Here is a 23,505-nt window from a genome sequence, read left to right on the forward strand (position 1 = left end):
TCAACTGAACTTAAACTGTGGTTACACAACAAGGTGGAGGTATCCACCATGGTGGGAGGATTGGGGGAGGGTAGGAGGAATCCCAATACCTATAGAACAATATCTCATAATACAATGTAATCAATAAAGGGGAAAAAAAACTGATCTAGGGCCTGGCGGTGTGGCCTAGCAGTTAAAGTCCTCGCCTTGCAGGCACCGGGATCCCATGTGGGCACCGGTTCTAATCCCGGCAGCTCCACTTCCCATCCAGCTCCCTGCTTGTGGCCTGGGAAAGCAGTCGAGGACGGCCCAATGCTTTGGGACCCTGCACCCATGTGGGAGACCTGGAAGAAGTTCCTGGATCCTGGCTTCAGATCGGCATAGCATCGGCCGTTGTGGTCACTTGGGGAGTGAATCATCAGACGGAAAATCTTCCTCTCTGTCTCTCCTCTCTGTATATCTGACTTTCTAATAAATAAATCTTTTTTTAAAAACTGATCTAGCCAATAGTTATGAAAAAAACATACCATTCAAGTGAGTGAAAGACTGAATACACAAATCAGAAGTGAGCAGCCCATATATAAAATAGAACTCTGATCCACAACCTGCAACAACTTAGAAGGCTATGGACTGAATCCTTGTGTCAGCTCAAATTTCATATGTTTACACATAATCCCCACAGCGGTGATGGAAGATGAGTCTCAGGGTTACATTAGGTCACATGGGTGGAATCATGAATGAGATTGGTGCCCTCATAAAGAAGAGACACAGGAAAGCTTACTTCCTCTGTTCTTTACCACGTAAGGGTACAAGAACTCAGCCTCCTACAAACCAACAAGGTCTTACCTAACCATGGATCTACTAGCATCTTGATCTTGGAATTCCCAGCCTCCAAAACTGTAGGAAACAAATGTCTGCTGTTCAAGCTGCTCAGGCTATGATTACTCATTAGAGCAACCTGAATCAACAGGAACACAATTTATGTAGCACCCAACTCAACGATCAGAATTGCTCAATAACTGACAGCTTCCCTTATTTTAGAACTAACTGGAGCAAGAAAAGTATGCACCAATAGGCTCATTTCTCTGTCCCTCTTTAGTTCAAAATCTCAAAATACTGAGGACAGGAACCACAGCCAGATCATCATTCCAGCCATGCACATCCAACTAATACTGAGACTCAGTAGTAAAAGTATGAATCAGTGAATCGATTACTTGATGGGAAAAGACTACAGAGATGCAACACCAAAGTCATCTTCCACAACTAATCAATAAGGACAAGATTTGGAAAGAGATGAATTGATTTGGCTTCAAAGTACCCATGAAGTTTAAGAAGTTCCAGAGATACTATGAAAACAGGCAACAGAATGCAAAAGGTTAATGAATAAAGCCAGACAGATAATAAAAGCTCATATTGCAACTGACATGTATTTCACCAGGAAAACTTAAAGACAAAACTTAGGGGCACTATAAACACTTAAAGAACATATGTGACTAAAAACTGAAAATGGTTCTATTTATCTACACATGAAAGAACCTTAAAAATGCATAGAAAATTCATATTACCCTTTAATTCAGTTGCCCCATGTATTCAAATGTAAATATGTTCCTTATATACAAACACATATCATTTATATGTATGTAGACAAAATACAGTATCAGTTCATAAATTCTAAAGAGAAAAGGCTGTGCTTGCTTCAGCAGCACATATACTAAAATTGGAAGAGCAAAGACTGATTACCGACAGTAAGAATCATAGAGCAAAGTCAGTAGCATTAGCAATAGTAGCTACAGCAAAGTATTATGAAATGCATTAAGCACTGAGAAAGTGACAGCATTGCCTAAGACTTTGCTCATGTCATGTCATTTAATCTTCACAGAAATACAATGGGAGCTTACCATTATTATCTTCAGTTAAAACATAAGATAACAGGAACAGGTGTTTGGCACAGCAGTTAAGACATCCCTTCAGACGCCCTATTTTGGAATACCTGGCTCAGCTTCACTCCGGATTCCTGCTCCCTGCTTACATGTATCCCAAAGGTAACAGGTTATGGCTTAAGTGGTTAGGTCTTTGCCACTAGTGAGGGAGACTTGAATTAAGTTCCTGGCTCAGTCTGGCTATTACAAACATTTGAGAAGTGAACCAGCCAATGGGAGAGAGCCTCTTTCTTCCTCTCTTCCTTCCTTCCCTCTTTTTAAAATCTTTATTTATTATTCCATGACACAGTACCATAGGCTGCGGGATTTGCCTTTTTCCCTTCTTGGATCACCACCCACCCCACTAATTTCTTCCACGTCATTACAATAGTATAATCCTTCACAATTATAAGTCCATCATTCTGCTATTTAAGGGTATCCTGACATTGTAGACATGGACAATGGCAGAGTCCAGCATCCTATTGCCAAGACATTCAACAGTTTCACTGGAACCCATTTTTGATTTGAAAGTAGAGATGCACACTGTATTGTATCTTCACATCTGTATGTGATCGTCTATTGTAGTTATACATCCCCTTAAAAGAAAAACCATAAAACAAAATTAACTGATAGAAAAATAGAAAATTTACAACATGGAACTAAAAAACATGCTTCTGAATGACCAATGAGTCACTGAAGAAGTGAAAATCAAAGACCTTCCTGAAACAAATGTTCTCTCCTTCTCGCCTCGCCCCATCCCTTTCAGATACAGTAAATAAACTTAATTTTGTGAAAATAAGGGAACTACTGTTAAGATCACAGAAGTAGTCCATAGCTGAAGCCTTACACTAAAAGCACTCAAGGCACCATCATGCTTTACAAGTAAATCGAAAGTGGAAAAGCTGGATGTTACTGACAGAAAGGCCCAAGAGACCGGACTTGCTGGACTTGCAGAGCTGCCCCCCACACACACCGACCTGAACGGGGAGTCCGTCCACGCTCACCCTTCATTGTCCGCAACTAGAACCAGGGAAGGGGAAGATGGGGCAATGGTCTGGGACCAGGAGCCACATGGAATGCCAGAGCCACAGTATTCCCAAGCAAGACTTGGGCTGAGCACCTGCAAGGGCCTGGCCCCTCAAAATGGGCTCAGACTTGTCTTTCTTTACGTCCTTCACTGTATCGCCTGCATGTCCAGGCAAGCACAGCTCAAGAAATGCAGGTTTGTTTGAGTTAACCTGGTGATTAGTGGCACAAAAAGAATTGAGAATGACAGACATGCACAAACACCAAAGCGAATCCTTTGACATTTTGCAATACTTTATCACAAAGGATGTAGGCAGTTTTACTTCATAACATACATCCTATTGCTAAAAAGAGTATATGCTATATCAATATTTTATGGATTTGAGAGTTTACCACTGTTTTGGATAATTTGCTACATCAAGTGATAAGAAAACTAGAACAAGAAAATACACGCATACAACATGGCAAGAATCAAGTTATTCTCTGGTGCCTATCTGAAAAGGATGAGAGAGGGCCCAGTGCAGTAGCCTCGCAGCTAAAGTCCTCACTTTGCATACAGTGGGATCCCATATGGGCACCGGTTCTAATCTCGGAGGCCCCACTTCCCATCAAGCTCCCTGCTTATGACCTGGAAGTATGGTGGAGGATGGCACAAAGCCTTGGGACCCTGCACCTGCTTGGGAGACCTGGTGGAGGCTCCAGGCTCCTGGCTTCAGATTGGCTCAGCTCCAGCCATTGCAGCCGTTTGGGGAGTGAATCAATGGGTGGAAGATCTTCCTCTCTGTCTCTCCTCCTCTCTGTATATCTGACTTTCAATAAAAATCTTTTTAAAAACTTAAAGAATGAGGGAAATGTGCCAGGAAGGAAGTTCTCCATTAAAGGCAAGGTGAAGATAATGCCATTTCACCAGGTTAGCCTTCCTACCTGGAGGATATATCAACTTTCCTAAACTCTCTTAAACTTCTAGTAAATAAAGCGATCTGAAAGGACTGACAACCTGCACTTTTCAGACTTCTGGACCCTAGTCAGCGCTAAAAAAGGAATTCCCATAATATCAGTGTCAAAAGCATTCACATAGGGACACAATCTTTTTAGTGACAGACATTTATGATCTACATATATAAAAGACTATAAAAATGAGGAGAGTCCACTAAAATGATATTGTAAACATTTGTATGCCTTCATTCTGCCGGCTCCACACAGAAGAAAGGACTTTACATCTTACTTCTAAGTCATGCTTCCTCCTGTGCAGTGAGCTGGTCCCAAACAACATTGCCCCACGCTCAAGACACAGTGGCGAAAAGCCCCGGCCGAGCCCACCACTGCAGCCCTGCTCCCCGGAGGCCCCAGGCTGCTCGCCACGCTTCGCAATATCCTTTAGCTTGTTCTCTCTGGACTGAGAAACACTATAGCTCCTTTTCTCCCAGCAGTTGGCCAGTTTTCACACAAGTTCAAAGCTTAGGTCTCTTCAGCCGAAACAGCAGCAAGCTGGGTCTTTTTTGTATTCCTTAGAATACTTCTCCGTATTTCTTCAGTTAAAGCTGAAAATGCTCATTTTTTAAGTCATAGTTTCCTTTAACTGCCCCGGTAAGGCTACTTCAATATAGCATTTTTTTTTCTGTAGATAAGCAGTAAAAAAAAAAAAAAAAACTCGGTATAAAAACCAAACATTTATAATAACACTTTTATAGCCCAAATTTATTAATGTCTACATATGCTCAACTTAACTGATGTTAACATCACTTCTACACATTTCTTCCCAAAACAGAATTTGATTGTTAAATTATGTAAGAGAAAGGTGCACTTTGTTCCTTGGGTAGTGATATTGGCCAGGTGGCCAGATGGAGGAGATTTCTTTACTACATTTTTTCCCAACACTTACTGAATGATGATGCATATACAACTGCCAACTTAGAGAGAAAAAGTGAAAAATCCGTTTCTAATATTTTAGAATTGTAATTCAGTCTCTCATGCATCATCTCTCATATAAAAGGATATAACTTAAAGCTGTTTTGGAAAAAGCCATTGAGGAAATAGCCAAATATTCTATTCCTTCAACATAAGTAAGCCAAGACAAAAAAAAAAAAAAAAAAAAAAGATTCTCCATAAACCATGTCGTCAACTCTGAAACTGAACTGAGAAGTAGAATTGGGGGTCTTTCTGTCATAAATAAAAGATGTCAATGACAGAGGGTAAGATTTCTACACACACACACACACACACACACACACACACACACACTTTTAAACCCAGCTGCAGAAGGAAAGCCGGGCTGAGCAGCTCACACCATTCTTCCTGTGAGACTACACAAACCCAAGCATGTCACAGGAGAATCAACCAAGTCAAGTGGGGCTCATAAATTGCAAAATATCCCCAGGAGCATTATTTTTACTAGTCCTATTGGAAATACACAATGCATAGCACCTTATCAATAAACAAAAAGAGACGATTTGGTAAGGAAGTAAATTCTGTTTTGTTATTCTCAAGGAGACTAAAACTGGAAAAGCTCAACAGAAGGAAGAACTATCCACATTCCACGAGAACACATTTCTATTAAAGGAGTACTTCAGGATGGTGGTACCGCTGACTGTAGAATGAGACAAACCCCAATTTCTAGATCACACAAAAATCCAGACCCAAACTGCTTACGTGTGGAAGCTATCTCTTTAAGACTCTTCTAGAACTCAGGGTATTCCTACTGTTTGTACTATTTTAATTTTAGGCTTTTCATAATAAAACAAGTAGTCCTTGCACACTGACTCAAGATATCCCTTCAAAATCTTTAAACTCTTATTGGCCTGCTCAAAAGATGTCAATTCTCTAAACCAAGATCTCTAAACCAATTCTCTGAACCAAGATCTTTTATCAGATGTGGACATAGCCGCAAAACCAGGACTAGCATTTGTTTCCACAGAGAATAACTTATCCTTCAGTTTTCTCAAATTCACAGGGAAATAAAATGCTCTCCACGTAACCATTTCCTTATTCTACTGAGTAACTGCAGTTAAACCGCGACTCCCCTAACCACGGCCACATCTAATATGAAATACTGCCACAGTGAACTGGGCCTCTCCATTTCTTATTTTAGCACAGTAGGTAGTGTGGGAATGCCAGCTATATTTAAATAATGGGTGAGAATAACACGTGACAATTGTCACACTCCACTATAACATCAAAATGAGTTTCATTACTTGTTTTCTCCCTTCCGGAAAACTCAACAATCTTACATAGCTATCTTTACACTGATATCGCAAAAGCAATAAGGATGTGGGGTGATAACATTTCATGCTTGAAACAAACATTCAGTAATTTGGTTCCAAGCAATCAACAAAACCTCATGATTGGTGCCATGTCAGAAAGAGTATCTAAGATAAAAAGATTCCATTATATAGTTTAACCTGTCGTTTCACCATGAAATCCAAGACTATAGAATATAACCTCTTGGGGAAACAACCTAATATATTGCCATGGATTTAAATAGTACTTTGTAGTCTAGAAAACCATTTCTATTTCATTTTCTCAGCAGACCGTGTTTCATGGTTTCTCACCTAGGGTAATGTAGTTATGGAGTACTAGGGCCTACTACATACAGACGTGGGGGTACAATGGAACGTGCATCCCTGCATCCAGATGAAAGATGGATTCCCAACGAAACTGTTGGACATGTGTAGACAATGTGATGCTGGACTGTCTGACGCTGTCCGTAGCAACAATGTCGGGGTACACTTAAATAAGAGACTGATAGATTTATGATTCCTTATGAAGGACTACACTATTGTATCAAAATGGGAAGTATCTGATGGGGCGTGGGAGTTTGGGGGGGAATCCCAGCCTATACAAAAATGTACCACATAATTCAAAATTCAAAATAAGAATATTTTTTTAAAAATTAAAAACCACTTCTCTTTCATGTTCCCAGCATATAATACTGTTTTCTAGCCAAGAGATCAATTCTATGCCCAAGCTTCAAGGCCAAAGGCAACTATCTCAAGCACACAACTCTTCAAGAACGCCCCTCACAGGTTCTTTTAAGATATATGACTACTCTTCACTTTATCACTCGACAGCGACAGTTTCTGGCAGTTCCATTGCAGCCCCGCATCTGGATGATCCAGGACTCCTCTGCTCTGCCTCATCAGCTGTACTTTTACCACGACATTCCTTCTTCACCACCAGCGTTTCCCTCTCTGCATTTTTCCATTAGTTCCAGCCCAGGCAATCATCTCATCTGAATACCTAAGAATGCTCTTTTTCCTCCCTTGTTTTTGGACTCTTGCCCCAGATTCCCCAGGAGACTCCCTCCATCTCCCCCGGCCTCTGTTGTGAGCAAAACAGTCATCCCGAGCCTGTGTGTGGAGTACTCAAAGCACCCATATGAAGCAGAGGACAGCAAAGCTTAGCAGGTGAAGTAAAATCACAAACTGACCAGCAGGGCCTTCACCTGGCAAAGACTAGGAAGCGCGCCTGCAATTCAGGTATTCACCCTTTCACGTGTGGTTACATTTCTGTGATGTGGCCATTGCTTGAAAACAAAGTCACAATCCCTGCTTCCACACTCTTTGGTGTACTGCTTCCTGAGGGTACGCTAATGTACCCCAAGAATCCCCAAATTCTAATCCATAAAGGAAGCCACTTTCTCAACCAACTATATCTTAGATATGTATGCATAAGGTGTTTCCTACCAGAGAATAGTATTATAACAGTACACATATTTTGAACAAATCTTCACTCCATGTGTACAAACAGAATATCAAGGATAATATATAAAATAGACCTGCAAATAAGTCCAGCAATCTAATAACCAATGATAAAACACCATGCACAGTATCTAGGTCATAGAAGAAGTCAATGAAGGTTAATTCTTCGTCTCTTTCTAATTCTGCTCAATAGATTTGCACTCAAACCTATCTTTAGGATGTGACTTGTGCTGTGCACGATCCTTGCTCAAGGGCAGCAAGATACACGCGGAGGTGCTGGTGAACAAAAGAGAACACAGTGATTGTTCACCACTGAAAACAAGTGCTGAATCTTGAACGATAACACCCGAGATAAGATCGGATCTTCAAATAAGAACTGACAGAAATAGTACAACCTGAATTTTACAGGCACTTGCTTCTTCGAATGGAAAAATACACAAATCAGTTGATGAATAAACCAGTGAATGAAAACAATTCAGTGAAACAGACCAGAAAGTCAGAGACTCTGTATAATCACTAACATCATTTATGTACTATGCTCGTGGCTTAATGCTGTCATCTCATGGAGACTGCAAAATAAGCTCTCCTCATCTTAAAAAAAGAACAAAAGAACATACGAAAAAATCTGTCCAAAGTCACCCCAGTTTATAACCTGGAATCTGAACTCAGAGCTTCTCATTCTAAATCCACTGTTCCTTTCCAGTCATTTCAGATGGTATTTATTTTTCTCAGGAAGTAGATGTAGTTTATGGAGAAAGAAAAACTGACAATACAACTTAAGATTATAATGCAGTATTTCTAATCATTTCAAGTTATGTTTCTGTGTACTAACTCAGTTTTTATTATGCCAGCCAAAGCTATTCTGAAGTTTTTCCCCTTGCAAACATTTCTTCTATTAGCCTATTCTTCCCCTACAGAAAACAGCTTTCCCCATACTGATAGGACTCTGTCTCCCTCCTTACAAATAATACCAGGTACTTATCTTTAAATTCCTTTATTTGAACACCCATGGTCTGTTATCTAAATTGACTCAAAAAGCTCACCTCTTCACATTGTTTTTACTAACTCAACTTCACAATACGGAGGGAAGCATAGCCTTCTTTAAGCCATACCCTTAAAGCACAGATCTAAATGCGGCATGATTTTGGAACATCAGTAAACAATTCAGGATGATCTTTATAGCTTAGAGTTGGCTAACACAATACCCAACCTCACAAGAACTACAAGGTAGTTTGCCAAATCATTTTCCACAAGAAATGTGTTACCATTGAGTCAGTACAATGTTTTTCATTCATTCCAAAAATTCATACCTGAGCACATTTGGTCCAACAATTCACATCTCTAGATACTGGAGATGGACAGTAAGACAAACAAACAGGGCACCTGCTCTCAAGCAGCTCACCTAACAAGCGCTACACTGTGCACTCCGTGATGTTGACCCTGACAGAGTCCCAGAACTCAAAGGCATCTTAAGCAATGCAAGCCCATCCTTTTAGGATTACAGAAACTGAGCATTTGAAAAAAAGGGCTTCATACAGATTTCCAAGATTTGAGGGAGCCTGTGTAATGGCTCAACTGGCTAAACTTCACCTACAAGTACCAGTATCCCATATGAAATCTGGTTTGTGTCCTGGCTGCTCCACTTCCCTCTGCTCTGCCCACTCCTCCCACCCCACCCCCGCCCCATGTCCTGCTTGTGGTCTGGGAAAATAGAGGAAGATGGCCCAAAACCTTGGGACCTTGCAGCCACACTGGAAGAAGCTCCCATCTCCCGGCTGTGAATCAGCTCAGCTTTGGCCTTTGTGGCCACTTGGGGAGTGAACCAGCACATGGAAGATCTTTCTCTCTGCCTCTCCTTCTCTCTGTAAACCTGTCTCTGCAATAAAATTAATCCATAAATCTTTTTTTTAAAAAAATCTTTGAACATCTGCTTTTCAGGAAACAGAAAAATAACTGGGAAAAAAAATCACTTAAGCTTCTTGGCATAAAAGTACTCAAGGAGCACATTTTAAGAAAAGGTAAATGTTGAGTTTTTTTAATCTTTATTTAAAGGAAGAGACGCAGAGATTTCTATCCACTGGCTCAAATCCTACGGCAGCAAGGGCAGGATCAGGCTGCAGCCAACAGTCAGCTATCCGGGTCTCCCAAGGGGTAGAGGGGTCCTAGTATTTCAGTTATCACCTGTTTTCTCATAGAGAGCAAATTAGCAGGAAGCTAGAGTAAGAGCCAGCGCTGAAACCCAGACAGTCCAAAATAGGTTGCTAGCACCCCAACTGTGCCTGCCCCACGGAGGTATTTTAAATCTAAGACTGTAAAGCCCAGGGTAAGAAAAAATTCTACCAACACCACACTACAAAGTAAGTCATGGTATTATCTTTTTGGACAAATCTTTTTTCCTGAATAATATCTTGCATGGCTGCTTCAACCTACAATTAACTTTCTGTCTCTGGAAAAACACTGTTCTAGGAGACTGATTCGCTTGAACAATGACAAGTAACGAAGTTTATTTTATCTTGTTATAAGGCATTTTTTCTTATTAAAATTCATTCCACTTTCAGTAGATTACAAAACATTTTAAACTCTTTTCCAACTCAAGGCATTAAAAAACAATTACCAAAGTTAACCAGTATGTACTATCCAAAGTATGTCTTTCCCCAAGCCCTCCCCCTTTTTCAAAAATGTCTTTTCATCACAAGATACGGTTGTTTCCGTAAAGTCTGTCTCTGTGTGGTCTACCAGTAGCTCGATACTCGAGTTAAATCCCTGTCCTAAATCAACAAAATTCAAACAGAGCAAGCAGGTGATAACAGAGAAGTTGTACAACGAAACCCAAGCACATTGCAAAAACAACCTTGGAAGTAGTTTTACTTGGGAAACTCCATGACGGAACGGCCAAAAAATCTGTTCATTGAAGTCCTTTTCTTTTGTTGTTTCACGTTCAATTCCACACATTCACACTTCTCCAAGACTGCCCAGCCTTTTCACATCCTCATACCTTGGTCTGTGAGCTCCACTGAGCTGCAGCCCAACTCAAAGCCGAGGAATTACCCTCATCCTCCGAGGTGCAATTCAAGGGAATTTCCTATTATCTCACACACCTGACATCATGACCGATTGCAGCTATGTTCTAAACTCTTTAGTGAGTTTTACAAATGTGTACCACTTTGCAATGTATTGCCTGTCACAGTGCAAAATGAAGAGGTGGCACTCAAAAAATTGGAAAAAAAAATCAAGTTAAGCACATTTACCATAAAACATTCTCAAATGAAGTTAGGAATTTTAAAATCACTACAGGTAACCATCATATTGAAAATATTCCAATTAGTACCCAAGAACAACTTGGAAAATTTTTACCAGACCCCCCCATCCTCACAGGTGCACCAATGGTGACTGCATCATGGAAGCCCACCTGGCTACCTTGTTTTTCCCTCAAGAAAGGGCACTTGGCTACCCACAGATTCCTATAGATTCAACAGCCTCACCAGGCACCCCTGTGCCTTTGTCATAGGAAGAGCAAGCGCCACAGGGCCCAGGAGTAGCAAGATTAGTCTCAGTAAAATCCACGTAGGGGCCTGGCGCAATGATGGCTCAGTGGCTAAAATCCTTACCTTCCACATGCTCCCTGCTTGTGACCTGGGAAAGCAGTCAAGGATGGTCTAAAGGCTTGGGACTCTGCACCCACATGGGAGTCTAGGAAGAAGCTCCCGGCTTCAGATCGGCTCAGCTCCAGCCATTGTGGCCACTTGAGGAGTGAACCAGCAGATGGAAGACCCTTCTGACTCTTCTCTATTAAATCTGCTTTTCCAATAAAAAAACAAATAAAATCTTAAAAACACACACACACCTGTTTAGGGCATGGACACTTGATAATTTGATATGGCAGTTATGATGCCCAACACTTTTCACTGAAGTAACTGGATTTAATTTTCAGCTCAGCTACTGTTAACGAGACTAATAGGTAGCAGGTGATGGCTCAGGAAATTTGGTTCCTGCCACCCACCTGTGACTTGATTTCCCAGCTCCTGGCTTCAACCGGCGCAGTATCCCCTCAATCTCGGTCATTGCAGGCATTTGGGAAGTGAAACAGAGCAGGCATGCTCTGAATGTCCCTCCGTCTCCCAACTAAATACTTTTCTCTTTTAAATTTAGTTCTCAGGCCTGGCACAATACCTAATGGATGAATCCTCTCCTTGCATGTACAAGCATTCCCTATGGCCACCGGTTCATGTCCCGGCTCCTCCACTTCCCATCCAGCTCCCTGCTTGTGGCCTGGGAGAGCAGTGGACAATGGCCCAAAGCCTTGGAAGCCTCCAGCCACGTGAGACCCTTCAAACAGCTCCTGACTCCTCAGCTCCAGCCATTGCAGCTGCTTCGAGAGCGAATCCACAGATTTTCTCTCCGCCCTTCTCTCTGTAAATGTCTTTCCAATAAATAACTTCTTAAAAAAACAAAAAATCAGGCAACACATAAATACAAAACCAGAGAGATAGGAAATATTGATAAAAATTCTTTAAAAATTAAAAAAAAAACACGTTTAGGTCTATTTATTTCCCTGCAAGGACAAGAGCAGTCATGGAGCAGTCCCTTTCCAGGCCCCCCCGAGAGCACAAACCAGCAAGTTCCTCATCTTCCCTCCCAAGGCCTTCCCCCCTCCCTCAGTATCTTAAAAGTGTGAAAATGTATTCCCAAGAGGAAGGGGAGTCGGCAAAGCGAAGAGGGAATTATTATATTGACAGCAATCTTCTGGCACTTTTCCTAACTACAATTTCTCACTTTCACTTAAAAGGGAAGAGAAAAGCCTTCCGCCGTCTACCACTGCCTCCTGAGCCTGTCTGCTCTGCCATCATTCCTCCTCTCAGACATGGTGCCCGCGGCCCCTCCCCCAACACACACATCCCCCCTGAAATAGCAGAGGTGTTTGCTCATGGGGTGCTTCTCCTTTTATCTTCCTTTATGACTAAAATATGCATAAAGCCACTGAAAACAGAAGCGCAGCATCACCCAGAAGACAGCCGCAGGTTCCTCCTCACGTGTCTACTGAGGCACCGCCAGCAGCCAGGCCGCCCGTTCACCTTCAGATTTTTCTCTTTTTAAGTTGGAATGAGAAATACACCTGCAAAAAAACTGACAAAGGTCTCGAAGAACACGCTACATTTCAAGTAGCTGGAACAAGACCTACTGCTTTCCTCCTTAAAAACTATCCATTTTTTCCAGTCCTGCCTATTCCAGATAAAGCACCTCTACGCAAAGCACAGGAACAAACCTATATGAAGAAAACCTACTTTAATGTGGGGGGCCAGCATCGTAGGACAGCAAGTGGAGCTGTTGCGTGCCAGTATCCCGCACAGCCATCCGTTTGAGGCCGAGCTGCTCCGCTTCTGATCCAGCTCCGTGTTGGTGGCCTGGAGAAAGCAGCCGAGAACGGCCCGAGCGCTTGCAGCCCTGCCACACACGTGAGATTCCTGGCTTAAGTATATTCCGGCCCTGGCTATTGCAAACACCTGCAGAGCAAACCAGCAGCTGCAAGCTCTCTTTCTCCTATTCTGGAATTCTGCCTTTAGGTAAATACATCTTTAAAGAAAAAAAATGAAAATGTGGGACACAAATGTATGTTCTGAGTTAAACACAAACGACATCTTAAGGAGTCGCATTTTTTACAAGGGTATTTTTAGGAGGAAAATAAGCAAACCCACTTAAGTGCTTGGTTCCACTACAATACAATATTCAAACAACTGAACAGCAGGACTTTGGGATTCAAAGGTGTCTTAGGGATGTGTCTAAAGCAAAGAGGACAATATTTTGTGACAGGCACCCTGAGAAAACCCCCCAAAAAGCTACAGGTTCTGGGATGATTGAATCCAAAGGCTGAGCTGCGCGTATGAAGACAATGACACTAATTGAGGCGCACACTTTCACCTGCCTTTCAGGGATACTAACGAAGAGATACTGTGAAACAAACCTAACCACTCCTGTGAGTGCAGGCTAAAGTCACCCAGATGCTCAAATTTACCACCTGATAGACCACAAGTCCCTACCAACATTAAAACTTCATCGGCAACGTCCCAAGAAGGGTCTTGGTGCAGTTAACGCCATAGAAAAGACCTGGACTCCCAGGGTATGCGAACACAGAACAGGACTCAGTGCAAGGATTTCCCAGAGTTCCATGAAGCTAAAATTAAAAAAAAAAAAAAGGCGGCCTGTCTACCTGAAGTGTCCCAACTAACAGACTGTCACCCTTCCTTCCTTCCAAAGAGGCGTGCTGTGACTGAGCGGTCTCAGTGTGGCGGAGGGGCGCGCGGTTCCGCCCGGGTGAGGTGGAAAGGGCTGCGGGGGCCGGGAGCGCTGCCCGCGGGTCCGTTTCGCGGCTGTGCGGGCTCCGGCGGAGGTCACTTCCACTCTCCGCCGAGCGCGGCCGAGACCTGACACGTCAGCATCCTCCCGGGGACATCTCGGGCCGCCGCGGGCCCCCTCTCCCCGACCCCCCGCGCGAGGAGTCACTCGGGGCCCCACGGGGCAGCCCGGCTCCCGGCAGCGGGGTCACGGGGGGCCCGGGCGGGGGAGCCTGCCCGGCGGCTGACACGTCGGACGTTCCGCGCCCGCGGCCAGGCAGGCTGTGAGGGAGGACCGGGGCGACTCGAGGCGCTGAGCCCTCACGGGGGACGCCGCCGGGAACTCGCGTCCTCCTGCCTCCCCGGGCCTACGAGCACCGGCGGAGGGCGGCAGCCGGCGGCCGCATCCGGCCACCTAGCCGTCGCCAGCGGCAGGCCTGCCTGGCGGCGTGCGCGGCTCCTCCTCCTCCTCCTCGGGGCCGCCGAGCAGGGCAGGCCGGCGGCCTCCCGGGCCCTGCCACCTGAGGCGCCGCGGCCCCGGGCGGACGGGCGGTCCCCCCCCGGGCGGACGGGCGGCCGCGGGGTGACGGGGCGCGGGCCCGGCGCGCTCCCCTCCCCGCCAGGCGCGCGCCCGTGACCGCCCGGCCCGCGGCCCCGCGCGAGTTTGCACTAACTTTGCGGGGCGGGGGAGGGGCGGGCGCCTCGGGCCCGGCGGCCCCCCCGGCCTCACCTGTGCTCAGATTGTCGTTGATCTTCAAGGGCACCCTCAGGATGTAGACCAGGAAGAGCACGATGAAGAACCACACGGTCCAGAGATAAGTCCAAGACCAAACTATGCAGGACTTGAGCTGCTCCAGAAAGCCCGTGGCCGCTTCAGCCATGTTTCGGCGCTCTCTGCTGCCGCGGCTCTCGCTGTCTGCCCGGATGATTCACCGGCCCCGAGGGCGCCGCTCGCGCCGCCGCCGCCGCCGCCGCCTCGGCCCGGGCGCCTCGCAGCCCGCCCGCCGCCGGGGACGCGGGCGCGGCGGGAAACGGCGCGGGCGGCAGCGGGCAGCAGCGGGCGCGCCTGCCTTCCCCTTCGCGGCTCAATTGCCAACAACTCTCGGGAGGGCCCCCCGACAAGTGGCTTCCGTGGAGCGATCACGTGGCCCCTGCCCGCTCACGTTCTGATGCCACATAATTTTTATCATCATTATTATTATTATACTGACTCGCAAGTAAAGGAGCCAGGCCAAGTGGCCCTGCTGAAGGCAAGCTCGTGTCTTCGTTGAACGCTTACTGCGGGTCATCTCCTTCAGGCTGGACAACAAGCCCCATCCTTTCATTCATTCTGTAGGTAGGGAAGCTGAGGCACGTAGCGGGGTTGCCGTTTTTACGCGTAGGTCGTGCCCAAGTGAAGTTCCAGTCATGCACCGCAGGACGTGAGGTCCAGACCCCCACACCTCGTCCCCGCGGGAATCAGGCTCAGGAGTGAATAAACCTGGGGCACAAAGTATCACCAAACTGAACATAAATCACTCAGTCGGGCAAGATCACGGCTTTGTTCTGGCGTCCTGGCGATAGCAAAGGGTTTTCCAAAGAAATCCGGACAACGTGAAAGCTTACTCATCTCCAAGTGCTTAGCAACTTTCAGCCTGCTTTTAAATATAAACAACTCTGGGACTAGGGGAGTATTTTAATTTTGGGTAAATCACAGGCAAATTATCAACATTTTTGCCTGTGACCAATTAAAAAAATAGAAATTTATTTTATTATGAAATCTTTTTACGAGCCAGCGACCACATGAAGGGGGCAAGCCACCCACCACGTGCGGTGCTGGTGTCCCAGTGGGAATCCTGGCTTCTGATGCAGCTCCCTGCTGACGCGCCTGGGAGAGCAGTGAACCTCAGCCTAGGTGGGGGTGCCTGCCACACGCTGGGGATGCTGCGGTGGAATTCCAGGCTCCAGGCGCTGGTCCTTCCAGCCATCTGGGGCGTGAACCAGCAGATGGAAGATCTCTCTCCCCACCCCCCCCCATTCTGTCTTTAAAATAAATAATCTTTTTTAAAAAAATAAAATATCAGATGAAACTTTCAAATATGTTTCTGTCTATAAATCATTTGACAGTCTATGTATTAGACGGTAACGAAGCAGTTGCTGTTTTTTTCTTTCCACAGCCAAGACATTTTTAGAAGTCTGGGCACTCAGCGAAATACTATATTTTAAATCTTGTTTGGCTTGGTTTGGGGGCTCAGAGCGCGACATCCCAAAGTGTAGGGTGCCTGGGCAGACTGCAGGGGTTGAAGTGAAGGAAATGGGCAAGATCCCAGAGGCCTGACCGCCCCCTGACCTTGCATCCTCCCACCTCCTGCGTCTTTCTCCCCTGAAGCAACGTGACTCATAGAGACCAGATTTCCTCCCCCCCAGGGTAGATTGTAAAAGTGAGAACACTCTTCCAAAACAAAACATGCACACTAGACAGGGAGCTCTGCCTTCTGGAAGAAGCTCGGGCCAGAACCCCAGGCTCTTTGAGGTAGGCACGCCATTCTGAGGCACCAAGAAGGATCTGGAAGCACAACCCTGCTGCATTTCTCTCTTCCGGCTGTTGCCTTTGCATCATATCGTTTCGCCCAGTCACAGTTCTACACCGTTCATTCTACACCAGGCCTAAGTGTGAAATAGTTCCTTCTGGCTTTTTGGGTCTTCACTGTTTCAGCCACAGTGTTGGATTGAACTTTGACTAAATAAATGTAATATGCCTCTTCTCTTTCTACAGTGTAAGCCATGATCCTTTTCAGTATTGCCTACACTGGAGGGATGCATGCCTATGTGGGCACCCGCCTAGGCTAGGGAGGATTGGGCGTGGAGCAAAGCAGGTGGGGCAAATGTTTCATTCAGCTTTCTATTTTATGATTGTTTTTTCTGATATGGTTCCATAGGCACAGGACACCTTCTTCCACCCCCCATTATTAAAACAGCAACAGTCACAAGTCCAACATTCTGCTATTTAAGTGTATCATGGCTTAGTAGATACAGACAATGGTAGATAATCCAGTATCTTCTTGTCAAGGTAGATTTGAGATTCTCATTGGGAGTCCTTCGTTTATTTGGGAGTAGAGATGCACAGTGCAATGTATATCCACTTCCTGGTAAGCTAGTCTCCATTATATAGTTCATCCATGAGAATATATGTATATACATATTTATTTAGATATCTATTTAATTTGTATTTTGCTTGGAGGTTGCCTTAGAGAGAGAATATACGATATTTGTCCTTGGGGGATTGTTCTTTTTCACTGAGCATAATGGTCCCTCTTTGGGGCCATTTCATTGCACATGGTAAAATGTCATTCTTTTTCGTGGCTGAGTAGTACCCCATGAAGTAGATGTACCAGTTTCTTTGTCAGTTCCTCTTCCAGTGTTGCTCTATGCTACTTACCATCGCACCTCTCTGGTGCACAGGCAGGGCGGGCTTTCAGCTGTGCCCCAGGACGCCATCTCTGCAAACTGCAGCAGCTTCAGTACAGTAGCATTTGTTCCTTCAAGGTTTTGATTTTCTTTTTCATTTCTTTCTCAACACATAGGTCATCCTGTAGGATGTGATTTAATTTCTACCTTGCCTCCTGTTGTCAACTTTGTTTAATGGTTTTGTATTTAGAGGGGATGTATAGTAACTGTGTAATAGACTATCATATCCAGATGTGAGGACGCAGTGCAGTGTGTATCTCTAGTTCCAAATCAAAGATGAGCTCCCAATGAAAGCTAAATATATCTTAACAATAGGATGCTGGACCCCCTGCTACTGTCCATGCCTACAATGTCAGAATACACTTCAATGGTGGAATGATGGACTTATGAATATTCGTGAAGAACTATACTATTGTAATAATATAGGGGAAGTCAGTGGGGAAAGGGCTTAAGAAAAGGGGAGAAGAAAGAAATTCCAAGGCCTGTGGAACTGTATCATAACATAATATTTTTTTTTAAAAAGTAAACAACAACAGGTTTATTTGCTTCTATAAAACAAGGCTGCAGGTGGAGAAGGCCCACAGGGACGGCCCCCAGCCACACAGGGACCTAGAAAACTAGAAAATTCAACTCTCCCCATCCCCCACACCTCCAGTCCAAACCAATCAGGAATCCTGTTTCTATTCTCTGCCCGCCACCCCACACCCAACTTAAAACCTAGTCAGACCCACGGGAGTGCAACAGCCCCAGGAAGGGATTGGCAAGCATCCAGCCACTGCTGAAATAGCCATCAGTCACCCCCCACCTAGGACTGACTCTCCATCCGCCCCAGCTGGGATCCCATTGTGTAACACAGATAAAAGCTCAGAGTCTAAAAACAATCAAAACCAACTCATCCCACCCCACCCCATCCACTCTAACCGTCTCCCTGAAACCAAGCACGAATCGCCTCATCATACTCCTCCCTGGTCATCCACACGGATTTACAGGAGGACAGTGGGCTAGGGCCCAGCACAGTAGCCTTGTCTCGCCTCGCTGCAAATCTGACTTTCCAAGTAAATAAATAAATAAGCAGTATGAGGCTATTCTATTTTTTTCTTAACCATTTAATAATGTGAAAATATTTTTATAGCATTGAAGCTGGACAAGACCAGACATCAGGTTGGGACAACAGGTGTTAAAGCAGAAATTACTCATGACACTTACTAAGAAGCAGAGGTTGACCTGCTACAGACCACCATGAATGGCGCGGGAGCCAGTGCCATGGCTTTGCAGACAGATCAGGCTTCACTCAAGGAGTAGCATGGCAGGCATCAACTGTGAAACATTACTAAGAGGTCAGGGAGATTCCGGCTACCCAAACGCAACAGATCTCCTGCTGAACGGAGGCCAAGGTGAGCAGACATCACCTGGGAGATACGATCAGACATCAAGAGTGGGGGGTGGGGTTGGTTCAAACTGGAGAATGAAGAGACAACCACGGAAGCCCCAACGTCAAGGCCTGTCTTAAAGATGGGGTTCAGAAAAGCACCAGAATTTAGTCAAGTTGATCATAGTCGCGTGACCCATGCCAGTTTGATCCACGGGCACAGATCCCAGGCACTGGCCCAAATCACTGTCCATCCTGTAACTGCTGGTACAAGTGCCTGGATGGGCCCGAGGGCAGAGGTGAAAATTTCACATATCATTCAACCCTCTTGTTTTAGCTACATGTCTCTTTCCCCCTAACTTACACAGGCACGCAGGGACCCTGTCAGTAAGACATGTTGAGGATTTTTAAGTCAGGAAGGGAAACAATAAGATTCGTATTATGAAAACATCATTTCTCTGTGGTCCTACAAGAAATGGGTTGAACGAAAAGGCCAGCAGATGCAAAACCCCAGGCTGGTTATCCTACATTGCAGGCCGCATGAGTAGCAACGGCACTAGGAACAGAGAGAAGTGCTTCCGGGCACATTGGCGGGAACCTCAGCCAAGCCCACTGCCAAGGATGCGGTTCCGATAAATAGGGGATAAACAGGGAGGCGGCAAGGGACGCAAGGGCAGCTCCAGCCCACCTGGCCACGCTCCTTCCCGGCGCAGGGCCATTGCGCAAGTTGTTTTGCTGGGACTACTTTTCCATGCATTTAAAATTCCTTTTCCTGTCCTGTCTTCTCTTACACGCCATCTCTTTGCTGGCGCCTTTTCTGGTGTTGAATTTCTTTCTACTCTTAGCAAGAACCGGCATCTACTGTTGTCTAGTTTCACATCTTTCCCCTGGAATGTCAGATTCTTTTTTCCCTGTCCCTCTTGTTTCCAGACATGGACAATGTTCACATATTGTACAGAGAACTTAGTTTCACACACCTTCGCTGTTTGTCTTTAATATCATTCGTCCATTTGATGAGCCCTACCACGCCCCACCCGGCTCCAGGCCTGGTTTACGGTACTTGGGAATGCAACAGGCAAACAGGGAAAAAACAATCTTTCATCCTGGCCTTCAATTTTGCATCCTGTTGTTATCAACTTCTGGTCTGTAGTCCATAAATTCCGAGAATGAACAGCTCTGACAGGGTCAGTGGTAGTTGGTATGTAACCATCGTTACGAGATTCAACACAGCTCAAAAGTCTCTTCAAACACTGCGGATGGGATTCTGTGTCCATTAATCCCTTCCATCTACTACATCTGGATCTGCAGGTGTAAAGGATAGGTCAGTATTTGGAATCTTCCCAGGTATGTTACCCTTTCATTCCACTTCCCAAGTTTTCAAGCTTTCTCTTGGCCGAAGGCAAGCCCCAGCTTTACAGCCTGCAACACTGACCCTAGTGAATTCACTGTGGAGCAACACCCCCACCCGCGGAGGGCTTCTGGGTAGACAGGTGCCTGGGCGCACAGGTGGTTCCATACAATAGAGCAGCGCTGCAGTGTACTCACGTCAGTTAGTCCCGCTACACTTCATCACCTTCAGCCATGACTAAACCTTAGGTCAAACTTTATACATGGGATTCCCCCACCTTGGGTACTAAATTCTGCACAAGGTGAAAGGTAGGAATGGTTTTAAAAACAAAATACCCAAACAGGAATGCCTTAAACAAAATATGTTTATCTCTCATGAAGGTTTACTTAGACACTACCAAACTAGTAAAGCTCTTCATGTGAATGTCAGGGACTCAAAATCCTGCCACAGGACCTGCTTTTCAACTCATTACTAAGTGCTACTTGACAATATAAAGAGTAACCATCAGAGGCCTGGCGCAGTGGCCTAAGGTCGTCTCCTTGCATGTGCTGGGATCTCATATGGGCACCGGTTCTAATCCCTACAGCCCCACTTCCCATCCAGCTCCCTGCTTGTGGCCTGGGAAGGCAGGCGAGGATGGCCCAAACCCTTGGTATTCTGTATCTGCGTGGGAAACCCAGAAGTGCTCCTGGCTCCTGGCTTTGGATTGGCATAGCTCCAGCCGTCGTCACTTAGGGAATGAATCACTGGACGGAAGATCTTCCTCTCTCTCTCCTCTTTGTATACATGACTTTGCAATAAAATAAACAAACCTTAAAAAAAAAAGAGTGACCATCAGTTAAATGTTTCCTGATGTGGTTTGTTTTTGCAACTTTGCATAGTTGAGGTACTGTGTACCTCAAGGATGTCAAAGGATTTTTATTAGATTTTAAGCCAAATTTTAATTTTAACCATTGTGAGGGTTTGGCTTAAAATTCTCAAGCTATTCTGAGTTACTTCAGCTACAATGATTTCCTCACGGGCCCCCCAGGCATTGTTTTAGGAACATGTGTAAAACTTTCATGGAATTTTAAAGGTGTGTAGAGCAAGTTAGCTGCTCTCCTGCCTGCCACCTGCTGGCCACCTTGTGGTACCGTGTTGTCTGACTCCATTCTCAGATGCTGCCTTTAAAATCAGGGTGAGTTCTACATTTTATCAAACGCGTTCATGCTATTTACTGGGAGGATTAGGTGTGTTTTAAGTTGTTAATGCAGTAAGTTTCATTTATAGATTTTCTAACAGAATGACGATTGGTGATAAATATTTGGCCACAATATAGTATTCTGTTATTATTTATAGTGAAAAATTTTGCTTTTAATTTCACAGTAAGACCCATCATTTTTTTAATTTCAACTTAACACCAGTCTCAGAAAATAATTTTTCTACTATCTACAATGGTTTCTGTAACACACAAAATTATACATAATAGTCTATACTTAAAAGTGGGATTAAACTTCAAAATCAATTCTTTGATGTGATCTTTGCCTTTATGCTGAGTCAGTTGTTACATTTTTTCCCTTTCACGCACCATTCCAAAAGTGTCAGTGCAAGATATTTAAAGACACTTAGACTGCAGTAACACCTTCACACTTATCAATGAGCGTAAGAATGAAATTTTTATAGTGAAATCCCACTGTACTGTTCCTTCATTTTATTCATACATTCCCTTACACACACACATCCTGTTTTTATCACACTGCATGTTTTATGTATCTCCCATGCATAACATGTATTCTACAGATTTTTGAACCTACAATATCCTAAGAAACTCTTTCTTCAAGTTTAAGCCGCTTTCCTCTCAACCTGTCTGCGGCATGCTAGCACATGACTCTGACTCCTAGAGGTTGGGTCGCCCCAGTGTTAGGTCTGTTATCTGCACTCATTCTTCGTTGTTGAATATTGAGCCTGCTATAAGGTTTTTGTCAACTCTAATCTCTGAATGGAATTTATTTCCATTTATATTTTACTTTCTCCTCCGTAAAGTCCGAAAGCTAAGAAAAAAAAAAGTGCACGTAGGAAGAACTTTAAAATCCAGTTGAGAAGTAGACAACAGACAGCAGGAGAGCAGAGGGTGGGAAGAGGGCTGTGGCAGAGTCCTGTCCGCTCACTCCCCAAACGTCTGCCAACACCCAGGGCGGGAGTGGGGCCAGTCAGGAGCTGGGAACCCCATCCAGGTGTGGGTGCTGGAAGGCCCCAACCGGCAGAGCCATCACTCCCACTCACAGGGCGCACTTAGCAGAAGCTGGGATCAAAGCAGAAGATTAATGGTTGCAAATCAGGTTACTCCTTCACCTGTGGTGCCAGCATCCAACACAGGTGCCAGTCCCGGCAGCTCCGCTTCAGACCCAGCTTCCTGCCAATGGCCTGGAAGAGCAGTGAAGGATGGCCCACGTCCTTGCGCCCCTCCTACCACGGGGGACACTTGAAAGAAGCTGCTGGCTCTCGGCTTTGGAATGGACCAGCTCTGGCTGTGGCGGCCATTTGGGGAGTGAGCCAGCACATGGAAGCCCTGTCGGCCTCGCCCCACTCTCTCTGTAACCTGATATCCAAGTAGAATAAATAACATTTAAGAAAAACGTAGAGAGGAGCTGAGGCTTGAATCCAGGCACCCCGAAATGGGATGCAGCACCAACTTGACAGCCAGGCCAAACGCCTGACTTGTCTTTGCTTGAGATACTGATCATGTACTGACTGTGCACAGGACTAAAGTCCAAACACGTGCTGGATGTTTACCTTAGCTCTAGCTCCTGGGTACTGCTCCTTTGTACTTTTTTGGAAATCAAGACGAAAGCCCTCACTTCAGTCTGGGATGGAAGAGTTTCCCATGAGTGTTCAGACTGCAAGGATTAGAAGTTAGCTGCAAAAATCAGGAAGCCCAAGAGGAAAGTAACAATTTTCACTGTTTAGTTACCAAGATTTTCAGGGTTATCCTTGCAGTAAGGGAACTCTGGAAACTGCTTGGCTTAAAAGATTAGAAGTCTGCAAAATTTCCCCAGAAGTCATCAACCTTGTAAAACATACCAATTTTATTTCCTTAGCAGTCTGCCACAAATCAGACTGTTCTGACCTCATGTAGTCCAGGAACTAATGAGTCAAGATTTATGTTATTAGAATGGCTGGCTGACTTGGCATATGACACATGTGTTTTCTAGTCAGTTTACACAGAGAAACACTAGTTTTCTGGCAGTTACACTGCAGATGATGGAGGGACGGGCCCAGCGCAAGGGCTCAGTGGCTAAACCCTAGTTTTAAACGTACCAGGATCCCACACAGGCACCGACTTGTCTCCTGGCAGCTCCACTTCCCATCCAGCTCCCTGCTTGTGACCTGGGAGAGCAGAGGAAGACGGCTC

General features: G+C 45.1%; 1 protein-coding gene across 6 annotated transcripts in view; it reads right to left on the reverse strand.

The window, feature by feature from the left end:
• Positions 1–15,064, reverse strand: part of ST7 (suppression of tumorigenicity 7) — a 185,257-nt gene extending 170,193 nt beyond the window's left edge. For 2 of the 6 annotated variants that reach the window (XM_041002402.1, XM_041002398.1), the window contains exon 1: positions 14,681–14,942. In XM_041002402.1, coding sequence (XP_040858336.1) covers positions 14,681–14,831 — 151 coding nt within the window. In that variant the 5' untranslated portion in view covers positions 14,832–14,942. Of the gene's footprint in view, positions 1–14,680 lie in introns of all 6 variants that reach the window. The other 4 variants (XM_041002393.1, XM_041002396.1, XM_041002394.1 and 1 more) reach the window with 4 other exon arrangements.
• Between the last annotated feature and the right edge of the window lie 8,441 nt (positions 15,065–23,505).

The sequence above is a fragment of the Ochotona curzoniae genome, unplaced genomic scaffold, assembly GCF_017591425.1.
Source record: "Ochotona curzoniae isolate NIBS_2020 unplaced genomic scaffold, NIBS_Ocur_1.0 scaffold_2476, whole genome shotgun sequence".
In the NCBI taxonomy this organism is placed as follows: Eukaryota; Metazoa; Chordata; class Mammalia; order Lagomorpha; family Ochotonidae; genus Ochotona; species Ochotona curzoniae.